Raw genomic sequence first — 17,194 nt, 5'->3', positions numbered from 1 at the left:
CTAAATAAAAAACTGCTATAAGCATGTACATTGTCAAAAGAGTGAATCTCAAGAATTTATTTGGGTATTAATTTGGAACTTTCAGAGAATGCTTAAAGGGGAAGATAATCTGACCAAAGGCAATATGTGCACACTACTACTATCACTGCTACATTTATTATCTACTACTTCTATTGCATTTACTTGTAAGGCTAAGAGCATTGAGAGGAAAAATTTCAAGAAGTATATGAGCAAACATGTTATCAAAAGGTCATATCAGCAATTTCATAGCAATGGCTAGTTGAATTAAGTTGAAACTCCCAGGACTTGATGAGAGGCATGTTCAACTTACCATAATGCAATACGTTAATACTACTGCTGCAATTAGGACTTCTGCTATTCCAATTAATAATAATACTATGAATACCAATACTGCTACTGTGACTACTATTACAACTATGCCTATTGGTGTAAAGGTGAAATCTTCAAGAAATTTTGAGAAGGAAGGCGAACTGAATCACGACTCGCCATCTGTATGCAGATTGTCAAAAGGGAGTAACAGCAATATCTTATTTTGGTGTGTGAAGTTGAAACTAACAGGGCTTTTTGTAGCAGATGCTGAACTAAACAAAAGGAAATATTTTCATCCTAATAATGCCACCAAAGCTAAAGCTACTGCTATTAATTCTACTGCTACTACTGCTAGTACCTGACCTATATGTATTTTTGGGGTCCAATACCGATATATCGGTATCGCACCGGATAGGATACCAATGTAATTTGCCAATAAATTACCCTCCAAAAAATCATTACCTAAAGTTTAAACCCCCGTTCTCTGCCCATATTCATGCTCATATGTTTATTCTTGGTCTATAACACATGTAAGAACAGCCTGAATAGTTCATTTTAGATTCCAAAAATTAGACCGTTTACAAGAATGTTTTTATTTTCATGATCTTTTCTGATATATATATATATATATATATATATATATATATATATATATATATATATATATATATATATATATATATATATATATATATATATATATATATATATATATATATATATATATATATATATATATATATATATATATATATATATATATATATATATATATATATATATATATATATATATATATATATATATATATATATATATATATATATATGACCCCCCCCCCCCTTCCCACCGTACAGTACCCCACCCCTCCCTTAACTGCACCCTTGACTGGATATCATGGTTTTTACCAATTGAAATCTTGGATCTTTCACCCACGCAAGTGACCATTCATTAAACAGAAACCATATGGTTTACAGTATTCTTTTTAGTTGTTTCGGTAGACGATGTATGTTCTTCAATCCACCATTTTTTAAAACATTGCTGCACCAGGTGTGTATTGGCAAGAATTGACAACCAATATACTTTGACTTGTCTCTGCTGCTCTCTCCATCACGGTCATACTTAGCTGGTGACTCCACCCCCAATGACTGGACAAGCAAAATTACCTGAGGAACTCTGGTGCCGTCTTCTGGACAAGTTGCGTATAAAAAAATATCGACTGATAACTGATATTTCTTTCCCAATATCCGATAATGACACTGACCCTCATATTGGCCCGATAATATAGTTCGGCTGATGTATCTGTCGGGCGCTGCTATTAAAACGAAGGGTATTAAGGCAAAAAATTTGGAATATATTGAAACCGTATGGAACTAAATCGAAACAAACTCTGCCTACAGAGGTTGTCAAGAGGACGTATCAGAAATAGTTGATGTTATTAAGTTGGAACTTTCAGCATGTGCTGAAGGGGATGTTGAAGAAACCAAAGGTGCTAAGCGCATAGTGCAACTATTACTACACAACTATTGCTACTATACAAGCTAAGAGTATAAGCTTTTAAGGAATTTCTAATCGGGGGGGGGGGTGAAGTTAATCAAAGCAAACTCTGAGCATATGGATTTTCAAACAGGTGACAAAGCAATATCTCGAAGAACGACTTACATTATTAAGTTAGACCTTTAAATGTAAGTTGTCCTAGATTTTGAACTAGCCAGAAGACACTCTAAGTATATTTTTAATGCTACCACTACAGTTACTGTAACTCATGAGGCTAAGGGTATTAAGATAAAACTTTTAGGGAACATATTGGGGGAGTTTCAATTAAAAGTTCTAATGCTCCTTTTGAGAGTAAAAAGAGATTGAAGTGCAAGCAGCCCTTCTCCCAAGCTCATTCACTTCCCAAACATATCCAGTCAAAATTTTGAGACAGCCATTTTGTTGAACATAGTAGAACAGTCCAGCAACTATGTCTCTAGGGATATTGGGTCTCTCAATCCCATAATTATGCAATTGACCCATTATGCTTTAAAACCAAATCAAAAGATACTGTGCATATGGTTGCCAATAATACACCTCAGCAATATCTCTAGAATGACTAAGGGTATGAAATTGAAACTTTCGGGGCTACTACTATTGCTGCTTCTACTCTTATAACGTAAATAAGTCAAAAGAGTTTGTGTGTACCCAGAATGTCAAAGAGCAAAGATAGAATGTTTTGGGAATAATATTTAGTTTTATTTTTCTGGTCAACTTAAGGAGGTATAAAACTAAATTAAACTTCACTATTTGTGTCCAGGTTAAAAAGTGTGAAAATTGTATCTCCAAACATACAAATAACAAGCCAAACTATGGATTCTTATAATAAAAAATTGAAAAGGTATAATTTTTTTTTCCACGAAAAAGACTATGTCAATAAAAACGAACAGAAATCAATTTAAAAAAACGTTTCCTCAAAACAAGTTTTTCAAAGAAAATTAAAGAGCTCCATTAAACCAAAAGGAGCAGAAATTAAATTCAAATAATCTTTCAAGCGTAAAACTACCATAAATCACCATCGAAAAATAAATGAAACCCAAAACGAACAGAAATTGCAACACATAACCGATTCAAACTTAAGACGAGCAAAAATTAACATGAGTAGGGCTGATATACCCCATACTTTCTCAAGACCAGGACATAACTTGCGCTTTACTGAAAACCAAATACATTTAAAAGTTTTCACTTTTTTTACCTAAATAAATAAGAAATTATCAAAACTTTAAGGAATAAATATCAGTATATGTATATTAAATTGACAATTCACGGTAATTGTTTTTTGTTTTTGTTTTCAGCAAGGTCCAATTTACTGAACAGTGTAAAGTGTAGTTTTTTTTTTCAGTTAAAAAAAACGTTTAATTGAATAGAAAATTTAAAAATGTGATTACAGATGGAGAGATAACTAGATGCGTAAACAATTTGCTAAAACCAAATAACTTGGAAGTATGTGAATTCAGTCGTTCAATTGTTTATTTGACATGTAAACAGAAACATAAATATCTACTTACAAATCACGAGTCCAAATAAAAAAATGGAGATTTTCTTGTGACTGGTAGAAATTTCTGAAGAGTTCTTGGCCTTGTAACTAAGAAACGAACGGGAATGCCCTTTTAGATTCACTTATAGATGACCCTGCTAGGTTATTTGCGTGCTAGGTAGGGATGTTGGGAGATTGAAAGATTTTTTGTGTTTGTAAAAGGCATTTGTTAAAAAAAATATTTTATTTTATTAAATATTCTCTGATGCTTGATTTTTGAAATTGTTTCATGGATTCTTTGTTCTTTTCAGTATGGGAAATGTCGACGCGTAGCAGAGTTTGAAAAATTAAACCGAATTGGAGAAGGAACTTATGGCATTGTTTGTGAGTCTTCTAATTATGTTTAAAAAATTTTTTATTTGTCCAGGCATGTAAACTAGAAAAGTAAATGCCTCGAAACATTAGTGGCAACAGTTACGAAAGTAAAATTGAAACGAGTTTAAAACCGGGCATTTCAGCCATATCAAGCCTTTAAGGCATCTTTAACAGAATATAAACAAGGATTAGGTGAATTTTTGATGACATTTGAGATTTTTTTTTTTTTTGTCCTTCTGATATGATTATCAGACAATTCAGAAATAAGGAAGGAATTCTGAAGAGCATTGCACCTTTTTTTGACAGCATCAGACTTCAGTTATTTTTTTTTTTTATAGTGCATTCCGATGGTAGTGGTTAGTACATGAATATAGGCCTACTACTACTCCTAACGACTCGCTGCAGTGCCAAGCCGCTTGAGGGCAACACAGATACGCACACTCTTCCTCCATCCCAATCTATTCATAACCTCCCTCTTTGCATCCTCTCAAGAAGCTCTGATTTCCTTTAAATCCTTCCTTACGACCTCCTCCCGCATATTTTCGACGTAATTCCTTAAACTAGACATTCTTTTCGAAGACCACACTGCCTTTCGATGAAGAACAAATAAAAATTCAAATGGGGATAAGTCCATTTATTTAGACAGTGAAAGCAGGTACAAAAGTCTAGGTTTTTGGATCACATATACAACGATCGTCATCAGTAGAAATAGTAAAGTATTAAGATAATTTATTTGTTTGTCATAGAAAGGCAGTTTGGTCTGGAAAAAGGATACCTAGGGATAAATGGGCTCTATCAGGTTGTACTACCTGATAGTTCTATCAGGTAGAAATATGGTATTTTTATTTGGGAATTTTAATGCCCAGGTTGGTGAAAAATGGGGACAGATGGCATGCTAGCAAAGGTAAATTAGGTGTAGGAAAAGAAAAAAGTTTCGGTTATAGACTGCTGCAATTTTATGGGTACAAAAATATAGTTGTAATAAATACAGTATTTGGTCACAAAATGACCCGTAAGTTAACATGGTACTCAGTTTACGGTACAACAACTTGCAAACAGAAGACTTGCAGGGTCGGTACAAGATACCAGAGCATAAAGGAGTGCTGATAAAGCATTTTTTGCATATTTTGTACAGGTTACTGTTTTGAAAACAGTTAAGCTGACGGGTACCCAAAACAATCCGTAGTCACTTTCTCTGGGAAGCATCCTCTTCCGTCTTTCGGGATGCCAACGTTTCAGACCCATGCTTGACCACTGTTATCACCGTAGCTTCCAGTATTCTAGTCTTGTTTCGAGGATTTATCTTCCTATTCTTCCAAACTTTTTACAACTGTGAAGAAACACCCTGGGCCTTACCTATTCTACTTTTAGTAATTTCGTTGCATCCACATTAATAATATTAACAAGGTAAGTAGAGTTTTCCACTTGGTCGATCTTCTCGCTACCCAAAATCAGCCCTTTACCCTCACTTATTCCCAGTCCAGACTTATTCCAAAGATAAAAGTGGTTTTATCTATTTGATATTAATTTCCGAGCGTATTTCTTGCACCCTGAGCCCTCAAAGCCTCCAAAAAATATTCATTTCGCTAAAATTTTCATCTAGGATGCTCAAATCATCAGCATGATCTAAATCTTGGGAAGTTTTACTTTCCCATTTTATTTCATGCGCTCTCATGGCCTTTCCTGTGTTCCTTAAGACAAAATCCATCAACATGATCCATATCAATGGGGATAGAATTCAATCCTGATTAACTGTTGATTCAGTACAAAACCAGGTGCTAATCCCATTTCCTACCTTAATCGCAGCAATGATATTCTCGTACATAGCACTATTGACTTTACTGTTTTTATCTGGTGCAGCATACAAGGGTTGAGCCTTTACTACAGCTCTTCTATCGGCTGAATGAAACCCTCGCTCATAATTTATAACACTGAAGATTAAAGGGATTTGATGACTCAGACACTTCTCAATTACTAATCTAACAGTAAAAATTTGGTTGACGCAACCTCTCTCCTTCCTATAATTACGTTATTCTTCTCTTAAGACTTTATCGACAGCATTTCTAAATTGAAAAAGTATCATCATACCAAGTCATTTGCTTCCTTCGAAAATGAGGCTAATGCCTCTGTAATTATCATAATCACTCTCTTCACCTTTCTTATAAAAAAGGTAAAGGATACGGCATTAGACTTTACAGTCCCTACTGGTGGTGCTGATCTCTGTTTCTTGGCCCTTTAGCCAGGAAGTGCAATGGGGAGTTGGGGGCCACCTTTCTTATAGCGAGGTTCAATTAAAGTTTTCCTAAAATCGCTAACTACTTCCATATTTTCAAAAATAATAATCATATCCTTAGTAATTCTCTCGTATTTCACAATATAATGTTTAAAGAACTTATTTACCCCACTATCATCATCTGGCGCTAAATTCCGGCTTCAGATTAATCCTAGGCTTTACTAGATGGTAATCTTTACTTTTAACATCACTATCAACACTCCTTTATGCTCTGGTATCTTGTACCGACCCTGAAGTCTTCTGTTTGCAAGCTGTTGTACCATAAACTGAGTACCATGTTAACTTATGGGTCATTTTGTGATCAAATACTGTATTTATTACAACTAGATTGTTGTACCTAAAAAATTGCAACAGTCTATAACTGTTACTTTTTTCTTTTCCTACACCAAATTTACATTGGCTAGGATGCCATCTGTCTTTGTTTTTACCAGCCCGGGGTTTAAAATTCCCAAACAGAAATACGATATTTCTACCTGAGATCCTGTAGCTGTAACTAATATTCATCTGAGTCAACATTCATATCTCCGTGAGCCGGTTCTACGGGAGCACACTACTATGACGATACCTCACTTTTTTTAAATGAGCAACCAGGATTCTACTATTTATACCTTCCCAACCTAAACAAGACTTACAAGCTTCCTTATACATTATGAGCCCTTCGCCCTGCCTAATCCCTGGGATTTGACTTTAAGAAAGTCCTAACAAGTTTGCTTCAACATGTCTGAATTCTTCAGTAAAACGTCAATATGATAGTTTTTTTTAACGATGTTATATTCCAATTTGCAATTTTTGTGTTATTTAAATCATAGGAATTATTTTGGCCTCAGTGAACGGAGACCATCTTACAACACCGGAACAACACAACCAACACAACCCAACCATCACAACACAACCCAAACCATCTTACAACACCGGAACTGCTTCAAACCTTTCATACCAGCCAATCCTCGTCTGGGCGTTAGGCGGGTTTGAATGAATGTATGCATATGCTGCTAAAATACCCGTTTCATTTAACTTGCGTCTATGACTTGTTAATAAAATTTCTATTCCATATATTGTTGTTTTCTTTTGTGTTTCGTCTAATTTTAATTTGAGCTTCTTTTGCACTAGGACGGTAGTGTGTGAGGGCAATAGATTGATCTCTGCTTGACAATGCGGGGCTCAGGGTTGATACCCACTGCCGCAGGGCTGATGGGAAGGGAACACGTTGGTTAAATACGCTCACGTAAAACATCTAGGATGTCCAGTCTGCCACAAATGATCCAGGGGGAAATACTTGATATTGTATGCATAAATAGATTTGTTACATTTCCTATCTAATATTTTTGTTTTTGCCCATATTTTAGTATCTAATATCTAATATTTGTTTGCCCAGATATTTGGAAAAGAAAAGAACAGGTCCTAAAACGGTAGTAACAGTGGACAAAAGTAAAATTAAGCCAAATGCAAAAACTGGATATTTCAGCTATATCAATGTTCTTTATCAATAAAATTAGAAAGAATTTCTGATGAAATTTAAAAACCTTTTTTATCTTTAGCTGGCGGTTATCATCACAAGTTGATTAAAATAAAAGAAAAAGATTGAATTGTGGAAGAACACTCCGCCTTTATTTGACAATATCAGATTTAATTTCTTTTTGCTATTATACCTTCTGATATTGAGTTGCACATTCTTAGAATTGAATTTTCTATAAGTATTGGCTTTAGGAAATTTCGTTTTAAAAATTATCACTTTCTGTATTTATTTTTTTTTTTGAAAATAACGCAATGGCATTTTTGGTCAAATCAAAGTTTAGGTCGAGAGACAGTTATAATTAAGTTGAAAATTAATTTTAATTCAAATCTGTTGTAATCTCTTGTATTATAAATATATATAATTAATTTACATATTATATAATTATATAAATTATATAAATATATATAATTATATAAATTATATAAATATATATAATTATATAAATTATATAAATATATATAATTATGTAATTACAATTACATAATACAGTATAATTACATAATTATATAAATATGTATAATTAGTTAACTGTGATAATGGTATCTTTGTTCTTTATTTTCATTATTAAAAAGTTAATATAGCTGCTTCTTACTATGCTTCATTCTAAACCAGTTGGATTTCAATTCCTATTGTTAAACAAGAATGCCACCTTTTCGGATTTTATTTTCGTTTGATCTTCACAGGCCTCAGCCTACAGAACCGTTTTGCACCGATAAAGCTCAGAAGTTATGTGAAGAAGTTCCTAATTTCAACTCTAGAAATACCTGGGAGGGAACCATACTTGACTTGGTTTATAATTTCATGTGTGAAATTTTATTTCCGTCATGCCTGCTGGGAGGTGGTTAGGAAAAGGAAGATTTTACTCCCTGCCATAATTGGCCTAAGTGTCCCGTCCCTACCTCTAAAATAACTCGTGTTTTGTGTACTAAGTCGTGTAGTTTTGGACTCGAAAATTTGTCTTTTTGTTGTTTAAGTTTTTGTCCCTAAAATAAAAAATAATAGATATCAAGAGTAAGTTGGAAAAATAGTGTTTTTCTCTAAAATTAGAGAATACACTTATCACTAGATTTAAAATCTTCCCAAAACGTTAGAAAAAATTTTTAGCTTTTTTTCTGTAGTTCAGAGTATGATAAGCAGTTATGCTAATAATCTTTACTCAACAAGTGTTATCTGATTATAACAGGGCTGCATAGTGATAGGCATCCGTTAGAATCTAAAACCAGAAATAAGAATTATCTCCTTGAACCCATAGCTTTTTCTAAACTTACAAAATGAGAATACTAAATAAAGCGGAATCTGAATATACATACCATAGTCAAGTTCAAAGGGGGGGGGGGTAGGCTCGCCAGATGTTTTTAAGAACCTAGCAAGATACCAAAAGACAAAATGGAAAAATATCATGTAGTAAAATGCTTTTAGGAGAAAGTTCCGTTGCGGCTGATGTGATCTAAAATCTATTTTTCAAAGAGACAATAAATAGTATTTTAAGCCTAGTTTTACTTTTGTTTCTTTTACTTTCGCAATAATAGTTTCATCTATATGTATAGGTGTCAATATTTAGTTGAAGGCATCGATAAATAAATAAAAGATTTTTTGGTACATAATTGTCTAATTTTTTGTACTGACTTTGACCAGGGACGTACACGGGGGAAGGGGCTCGGGGCCAAGCTTCCTGAAATCCTAAATTTTCTTTAATTTCTCCTCATATCTTGTTGAAATTATCAGTAAAGTTTTTATTATTGGGCCCTCCGAAGGCAAAGTGTATCATTTTCTCCTTTCTATAGAAATTCCTGAGTACATGCCTGACTTTGACCCCTGGTCTATGATCCCCAGGCGGGGAAATGGCTGTACAAGAGATATTTTTATAATAAGACGCACTTTTCTGAAATGAACCCACCCAAAAGTCTTTTTTAAGTGTTTATTTCTTTTTAAGGAATCCACTTTGTCACAATTTTTCTTACATCATTTGGTTTTGTCTTTCATTTTAATCTAAATTTAAGTTCCCACTCAAATTGTACAGCACATAATGTTTAGGAATATTTGACAGTATATAAGGAACTCTCTGTCTTTGTCTCTCTCTCTCTCTTCCTCTCTGTCTCCCCCTTTAGTTGCCCAGGTGCTTATGTATTTGATTATTTACGCATAGATAGAGCAAAGGACACACAAAATGGTCAAATAGTTGCGCTGAAAAAAATGAGAATGGATCGAGAAAGAGATGGCATGCCTGTCAGTGGCATTAGAGAAATCAATATTTTGCTGTCGTGTCGCCACCAGAATATAGTTAGGCTTCATGAAGTCGCTGTCGGTGAGTGTGATTCCTATGCTATTTTATTTTGTTCTATGGACTGCTAATAGTCATCAGAAAAAGAAAAGGACCCTCTCCTGACAAAAATCGATTAAAAGTAGTCAAAAACTCACTTTATAAGGCCTGAGCCCACCCTTCCCTTAGGAAAAGGATTCTGATACCCCTCCCCTATAAGTGTCTAACACGTCTGCATCTACATACCATAGGTATATTATCTTTATCACCAGAATATAGTTATGTTTCATGAAGTCGCTGTCGGTGAGTGTGATTCCTGTGCTATTTTATTTTGTTCTATGGACTGCTAATAGTCATCAGAAAAAGAAAAGGGTCCTTTCCAGAAAAAAAATTGGTAAAAAGAAGCCAAAAACTCACTTTTTAATGCCTGAGCCCACCCTCCCCTTAGAAAAAAATTCTGATACCCCTCCCCTATAAGCGTCTAACCCGTCTGCATCTACATACCATAGATATATTATCTTTATCTTTTGTTATAAGATAAATTATCTTTTACAGGTAAATTATCTTTATCTTTATAAAACTTTGGTCTCTATGTTATCGGAGTTTCTTTCTCTGATATTTGCTGCAGACGTTCGTTCCAAAATTTAAATTCAATAGTTTTTTTTTTCATTTTTGCTCAAAAATTTTCTCACAAGAAGTGTATGCGAAGAAGTATTAACTTGATCTATATTTATTAAGCGAGATTTTAAAATAAGAAAAATTCAATTATTTCAAAAAATTTTCTCACTGAACCATACCCACAACCTCTGTGAACCTCTGTGAACCCACAGAGATCAGTTTACAACAGTTTTTTATACAAATAAAATTTCTATTTTCCAATAACGTAATAGTAATAAAATATAATATTGTAACATATTATATAGTTATATATATGATATAATTAAACATATAAATATGATTAAAAATTTTCCAATAACATAATAGTGATAATATAGTATTATTATATAGTTATACATGGTTATAATTAAATATATAAATATGTTTAAATATAACTAGGTTTAGTAATTATATAAGTAATTGATTATTTCTTATTGATTGTATTATCCTATTTTCTGACGTGTTCTTTTTATAGGCTCTTCTCTTACTAGCATATTCCTGTGCATGGAATACTGCGAGCAGGATTTGGCATCTCTTTTAGATAACATGAATTCAGCGTTTTCAGAGTCGGAAATCAAATGTATTATGCAACAACTTTTTATGGGTTTAGACTATATGCACAAGCGATATATTGTTCATCGCGATTTGAAGGTTTCCAATTTACTTCTGACGGATACTGGAATCCTAAAAATAGGTATTACCCGCTTTTATGTTTACATAATAATCCCTTTTCCTTACTAAATGTGCGTTTGAGGAAGTTAGTAATGTTGTTAGACTGTATATTGTATCATGGGTACTGACAGGGGTAATTGCCAACTGGTAAAAAAGAAGACGCGACGCTATAAGGTTTTATCATGGTTGTGGCGTCAGACGCAACATAGTACAGAACGAACTCTATTCTATTATAACCGAATATTTAAAAATACGTTTAAAAAATCCTGTCAAGTGTCTAAGAATCCCCATTTAAAGCTGATTAAGGAATGATAACCATTATTTCGATTTGTCGTAATGGTAAAAGTTTATTACGAAAATGAATATATATAATTTTGAAAAATAGCCTGAAACCCCTAAAAACTGTGTTAAAAAATCAAAACGAAAGCTCAAATTTCTCAAATTTTTTAACGGTGTTGGAGCTTAAATTCATCATATTTCCTAAATCAGTTTCCTCCGACACCATACCAATCGTAATTACTGTAGCCGAATACCCAACATAGGAAAAATAATCAACATAGGAAAAATAATTACCGTAGCCGAAAACCCAACATAGGAAAAATAAAACCCAACATAGCCGAAAACCCAACATAGGAAAAGTCCGCCATTTTAAGCAGCAAAGAAAACCAATTTTTAGATTTGGATGTGCATGGGCGTATCTAATGGGGGAGGTAGGGGTTTGATTCTCTCCCTCCCCCCCCCCTAATTTTTCCTCACTCGTAAAAGCGTAACAAAAATGCATGTGAACAAATTTTGGGTGCGTATTCTAATTTTTTTTACCCTCCCCTCTAAAACCTGAAAAAAATCCTGGCCGCGGCTCTTGTGATCTATTTAGTTTTTTCCTTATTGTTTTAGTTTCTTACCGGTAACTCTGCACCGAATCGTAAGGTAATAAAATGTAAAAATGAGAAATACAAAGCTATGGTGGGACTTACCAAACCTCCCCCTCCCCAATTTCCTGGCAACGTTCATGTGTTGGTTATATTGTTTATTGCAATGATTACTTGATATATCAATGAATGAGAACTGAATATGACAGTTAGAGTATGAAATTTAATCATTCATAATTTAACAGTTGTTACCACGGCACAATGTTTAGGGGGCCCTAATCTTAATATACATGATAGTAGTTCAAATTATTGTGTGGTAACTAGGGCGTTTGAATGATAAGAAGGATTACTGCCTGGTGCCATGAAAGATGGCGCCAGGCCATCATTTCAGATGGTACAATTAGAAGAAAATAATGATATTCTAATCTTTACAGAGACTTGGAATTATAACTGTTCGTCCTTTGGTGGCGTCGTAGGTTTGACCTTATCCTAGTAAGATGAAACCCAGAATTCGACCTCAACTGCAGAAACAACCCATAAGGCTAACGCAGAGATATTAGTAGTCAAGAAGCGTTGTTAATCCAATGCATATATACTGTAACACTGATCAAGTTTTTACCCTCGATTTATTCCATGGTTGTTGAATCATTTTGATACACCAACTTAAAGGAATTTTACAGCAAACCAAATTTACAAGTTTTACAGATTGAAGTCTTATGTTTTGAGAAGCTTTTTTTTTTATAATTCCCACTTTTTTGGGTTTTCGGACAACAAAATGTGATATTTAACATTTTCCAAGATTTTTTCTAGGAGCGGTTCTCACCCAATTCGAGTGTAACCACAGTAAGCTTACATTTAGTAATATCTGAGATTTCTCCAGGAAGCAAAATGATAATATATTACTTAGCTATCTCCAAGGTTTTTGTTAGGAAGCTAAAAAAAGTTCTTGGAACCCGATTCGGCTGCTTAGCGAAAGCGGGTTTAAACCAGAATAAGCAAATATTTAGCAATTTCCAAGGTATTTTTAGGAACCAAAAACACAAATTTTAGGAACCCGATTTTGGTTTTTCCAAAATAAATTATTTTTTTTCTTTATAGGAATCAAATTTACTTTTTTACCTGAACCGTGTGAGGAATACAAAAGGCTGAGGTTTACCAATATCCAAGATTTTTTTTTGGGAAAAAAAAAAATATATTACTAGGAATCCTGTTCAGGTTCTCACCTGAACCGGGTGATAACTGCAATAGGCTGAGGCTTAGCAATTTCTGTGAAATTTTCTAGAAAGGATAAATGAGACTTTCTAGTAAAAAAAAGAAAAGAAAAACGCTGTTTGTCGCTTAAACCTGAATGCTGATGTTTTCTTTTGTTATACCATAGTATAACATATGGTATAACATATGGTACAACATATAACAACATGGTAAAACATGGTAACATATGGTACAGCATATATTGTATAACGTATAACATATGGTACTGATTTGGACTAACGAGAAATACTGTTCTTAGGTTATATAAGGTTTAAGTGGTGCTAATGCAAGGTTAAATACTGTTGGGCTAAATCAATATTCTACCTGACGTGCTTCTGATTGAGCGGATAGTTCTAAGGACCAGGATTTGTCTTGCAAGGGTAGATTGTGAATAATATAAGGTCTAAGTTGTGATAATGCAAGGTTAAATACTTTTCTTGGGCTATATCAATATTTGATCAGACGTGCATGTGGTTGAGTGGATAGTTCTAAGGACCAGGATTTGTCTTGTAAAAGATAACTTGTAAAAAAAAGGTAAATATCTAAGTATTTCTTTCGTCCTATCCCTTTTTTCAAATAAAAGGCTCCGTGGAAGGTTTAAAAATGTGGAAAAGGGCTAAATCTCAGTAATTGGAAACACTAGCTCTGTTAAAATTGATTTCCAAATGTTTTGATGTAGTTTTTATGTAGCTTTAGAGCAAGAGAAAGTAAAGTTGGTATTTCTAAGGACTTGAATTTGTCTTAACCGTATACTGCGCTCTGTATATAGTCATAAGTTTATAAGGGCTATATGGAGTCTATAAGGATAATAGCCAGTGAAAAACAGAAGAATAAATTATGCAGTTATTTTGGTTGAGACTTCCGCTCAACCGTCCTCAGTGCAGAATAACAAAGATATGCTGATCAAATTCCAAAGGGCAATATAAAAACTAAACCTTCAAATAGTTTCAATAAGTTTCAAAAATTTAAAAGCTGTATTTATTTTAAGGTTTAGTTTTCATATTGTCCTTTGGACTTTTATTTGCATTTTTTTTATCATTCTTTACCTAAGACGGTTGATCATAAATAGTTCCAATAAGTTTCAATAGTTTCAAAATAGTGTTTATTTTTAGGTTTGGTTTTTGTATTGTCTTTTAGACTTTTATTTGCATTTTTTATCATTCTGCACCGAGGAAAGTTAATCAGAGATCTCAATCGAGATATTTGCATAAATTTGTTTTTCTGTTTTTCACTGGCTGTTATTGTCCTCGTTTCTCTCTTTTTTGCGATTTTTTGTTTTGTTATAAGGTTAAGTCAATATTATAAGGTTACGTCTTGTGTGGTTTTTGCATATACTGCGCTTTGCATCGACTCGTGTTTGTGGAATAAAGACCTCCAGTTTTGTAGGTTCATCTTGCTCTTTTTTTTATATGTTTTTTGAATTAGATAGACAAAGTTAAACTTTCAATGTTCACTTAATAAATAAAGGCTTATTTGTTCCAGACAAGAGACTAAACTAAAAAATTGTTAAGGAATTTATATGTTATTAATCTTGATTTTTTATTGAAAATAACATCTCCCAATGAACCCTTAAGGAATGGTTTCATTTGATAATACCGTTACTAGAAAATCGTCCCAGCACCAACCTACCTAAGATCAAAATAGTGAGGAAAAACTCGTTTTATCTTTTATCGTTTTGTTCAATGTCATTCTTCTGAAGCCACTCTGTCCAGATTTTCTGTTGTTGCATTTTTAGTGGAATATATGCCAACAATCCTTGCATCTATAAACCTACAAAACACAATTTAATTAAAATATAACTAAATTTGTCAGTTAAACATTAAACAGTTGTAAGGTAAAAAACTAGGAAGGGAGAATCTATGTATTAACATGCTTATTGTATAGGGGACGAAAGTCCTTCTATATCTTTCGGTAGACTATTTTTTTGGGGTAAGAAGGGGGATTTTTCTGAAGCAGAACGAGGGAGGCAAGGTCGAAGGGGGGGGGGGGAATTGACTAATGTGGGACATTAACCCTTTGAAAATAAGGGAAATGGTGTGCTTCAGTTACTAAGTTCTCTACATCTACAGTTGAGTTTGCCTGTGACTTGACTATGAATTCGTCATAGTTAAGTCTGTGGTTAAGTCTCTACTTCCTGTTATTTATTTTTTCTTTTTGCGTCATTTTTTTTACAGAATCAAAAATTTACCTATCTAACTATTCATTTAAAACGTATTTTTTATCAGACGATTTTGATTTTAAATATAAATTGTAAATTTGGAAATAATCAAGAGGAAAAGGGAATTATTGCCTATAGGTCTAGTTTTCCATGGTGAAAAGTAGACCTTAATTTAATTGGTTTACGTTTGTGACGTATTTTTGTAAGCCAATTACATTATCCCTTAAGGGGACGTTTGAAAGGAAAGCAATATAACACAACTTTTTTTTAACTTAATTGGCTCTCTTGTTTGATATTAAGATAATTAAAAAGGCTTTCTTTTTCATAAATGGTCTGTTTTTTGCTTTGTTGCGCAACCTCCAAATTTACAGTTGTTTGTTTTCTGAAATTTATAACTAACCTAATATATTTTTTTCTGTTTTTTAGCTGACTTTGGTTTGGCGCGAAAAATTAACGCACCAGAGTGCCCAATGACTCCAAATGTTGTCACATTGTGGTACAGAGCTCCAGAGTTGCTTTTTCAATCTAAAACTCATACTACAGCTATTGACATGTGGGCTGCAGGATGTATATTGGGTAAGCCATTTCTTTCCTCTTATTTGCTGTTGTCTCCTATAGGCCTGCTAAATTTGTTCCCATAGGCTATAGAATTTCTAATAATGCTGTCAGTTCTAGTAAAGTTGATAAGGACGAAGAAAGTCCTTAATGACGGAATTAATGAATCAAATTAACGGAAAAATCTTCGTTGAATTAGGATCGATTCCAAAGATTGAAAGGATGCGAATATAGTTAAATTGAACTTTTACGAATTAACTTTATATAATGTAGCTGCTAAAGACTTTGATTTATAGATATGAGTAATATACTTGGAAACTTTAAAAAAGGTATAAAAGATGTACGTAGGCATACGAGCTTTGAATTCAACTATACGACAAGTAATCTAGCGACTAATCAAGACTGTGACAAAAAAGAAAATCGGTGAAAATTCTAATGGTATAACAGTGCCAAGTTTGTTCAATTGAAGAGATAATTGCAAAATAATGATTTCAAGCCAAATATTTTGTTACTCTCTAGTGCATGCAAAAAAAGATTTTATCCAACAAGAACCTCATCGCGCACATCGTGCTGCCGGCATCGTGCTTTTCTCGGCGTCTTGCTGCCGGCACCGTGTTATCGGCTTCTGCTGCCGGCTTCTAGCAGCACAGCCAGAAAGGAGAATTGCTTTCTTCATTTTAGTTCGTTTTAGTTTTGCTGTTCTGGAAGTTTTATATCCCGCAACGGCACCTATGTCGAATAACAGCAGCATATCTATTAATCTTTAAGTTTAATCTTTAATTGAAATCAGACTTGGCTCTGTTAAGTATTCAAATTACTTTCAATCTAGGGGAAATGATTTCCAAAATCCTCACCCTCTACTGTTTACTGTAAAGGCATAATTCTAAAGATTTAGTGAATTAAACCAGTCTTTAATTTAAGAATAGTTTAGTGCCCAATTGGGCACTAAATTATCTTATTTTTGATCGATTTATATTGACATCATCGTTCAACCAATTTTATCTAGATTCCTAGTGTGTTTTAATCGTGTCTGAAATGTGGTTGTGTCTGATATTTGGCTATTTACCTTAATACAGGCTCCTAGAATGCAAGTATATTGGCTTTAATAATCCAGCGCTATGGAGTTGGTCCACTTTACCACCAGCTCTGACTCCGGCTGAAACTTTAAACATAATTGCTCCAACTCTTAACGTTTTCTTTTAAGAAGTAAGAACTCTGACTCAAGTATTCCTGCTAATTTACTGA

At 33.6% G+C, this 17,194-nt stretch overlaps 1 protein-coding gene and 1 long non-coding RNA gene across 4 annotated transcripts in view; both read left to right on the top strand.

Annotated features, from left to right (window-relative positions):
• The window catches only part of LOC136033997 (uncharacterized), a 501,602-nt gene that overhangs the window by 299,310 nt on the left and 185,098 nt on the right, over positions 1–17,194 (top strand). The gene's annotated exons all lie outside the window — the stretch shown is intronic.
• Positions 1–17,194, top strand: part of LOC136033992 (cyclin-dependent kinase 10-like) — a 52,252-nt gene that overhangs the window by 10,078 nt on the left and 24,980 nt on the right. Inside the window, exons 3-6 of the mRNA XM_065715028.1 lie at positions 3,655–3,727; positions 9,674–9,832; positions 10,920–11,138; positions 15,821–15,970. Of these exons, the coding sequence (XP_065571100.1) occupies positions 3,655–3,727; positions 9,674–9,832; positions 10,920–11,138; positions 15,821–15,970 (601 nt within the window). The remainder of the gene's footprint in view (positions 1–3,654; positions 3,728–9,673; positions 9,833–10,919; positions 11,139–15,820; positions 15,971–17,194) is intronic.

The sequence above is a fragment of the Artemia franciscana genome, chromosome 12 (genome assembly GCF_032884065.1).
Source record: "Artemia franciscana chromosome 12, ASM3288406v1, whole genome shotgun sequence".
Taxonomy (NCBI): Eukaryota; Metazoa; Arthropoda; class Branchiopoda; order Anostraca; family Artemiidae; genus Artemia; species Artemia franciscana.
The sequence above is the reverse complement of the archived record's forward strand: the minus strand, read 5'-3'. Positions and strand labels throughout refer to the sequence as shown.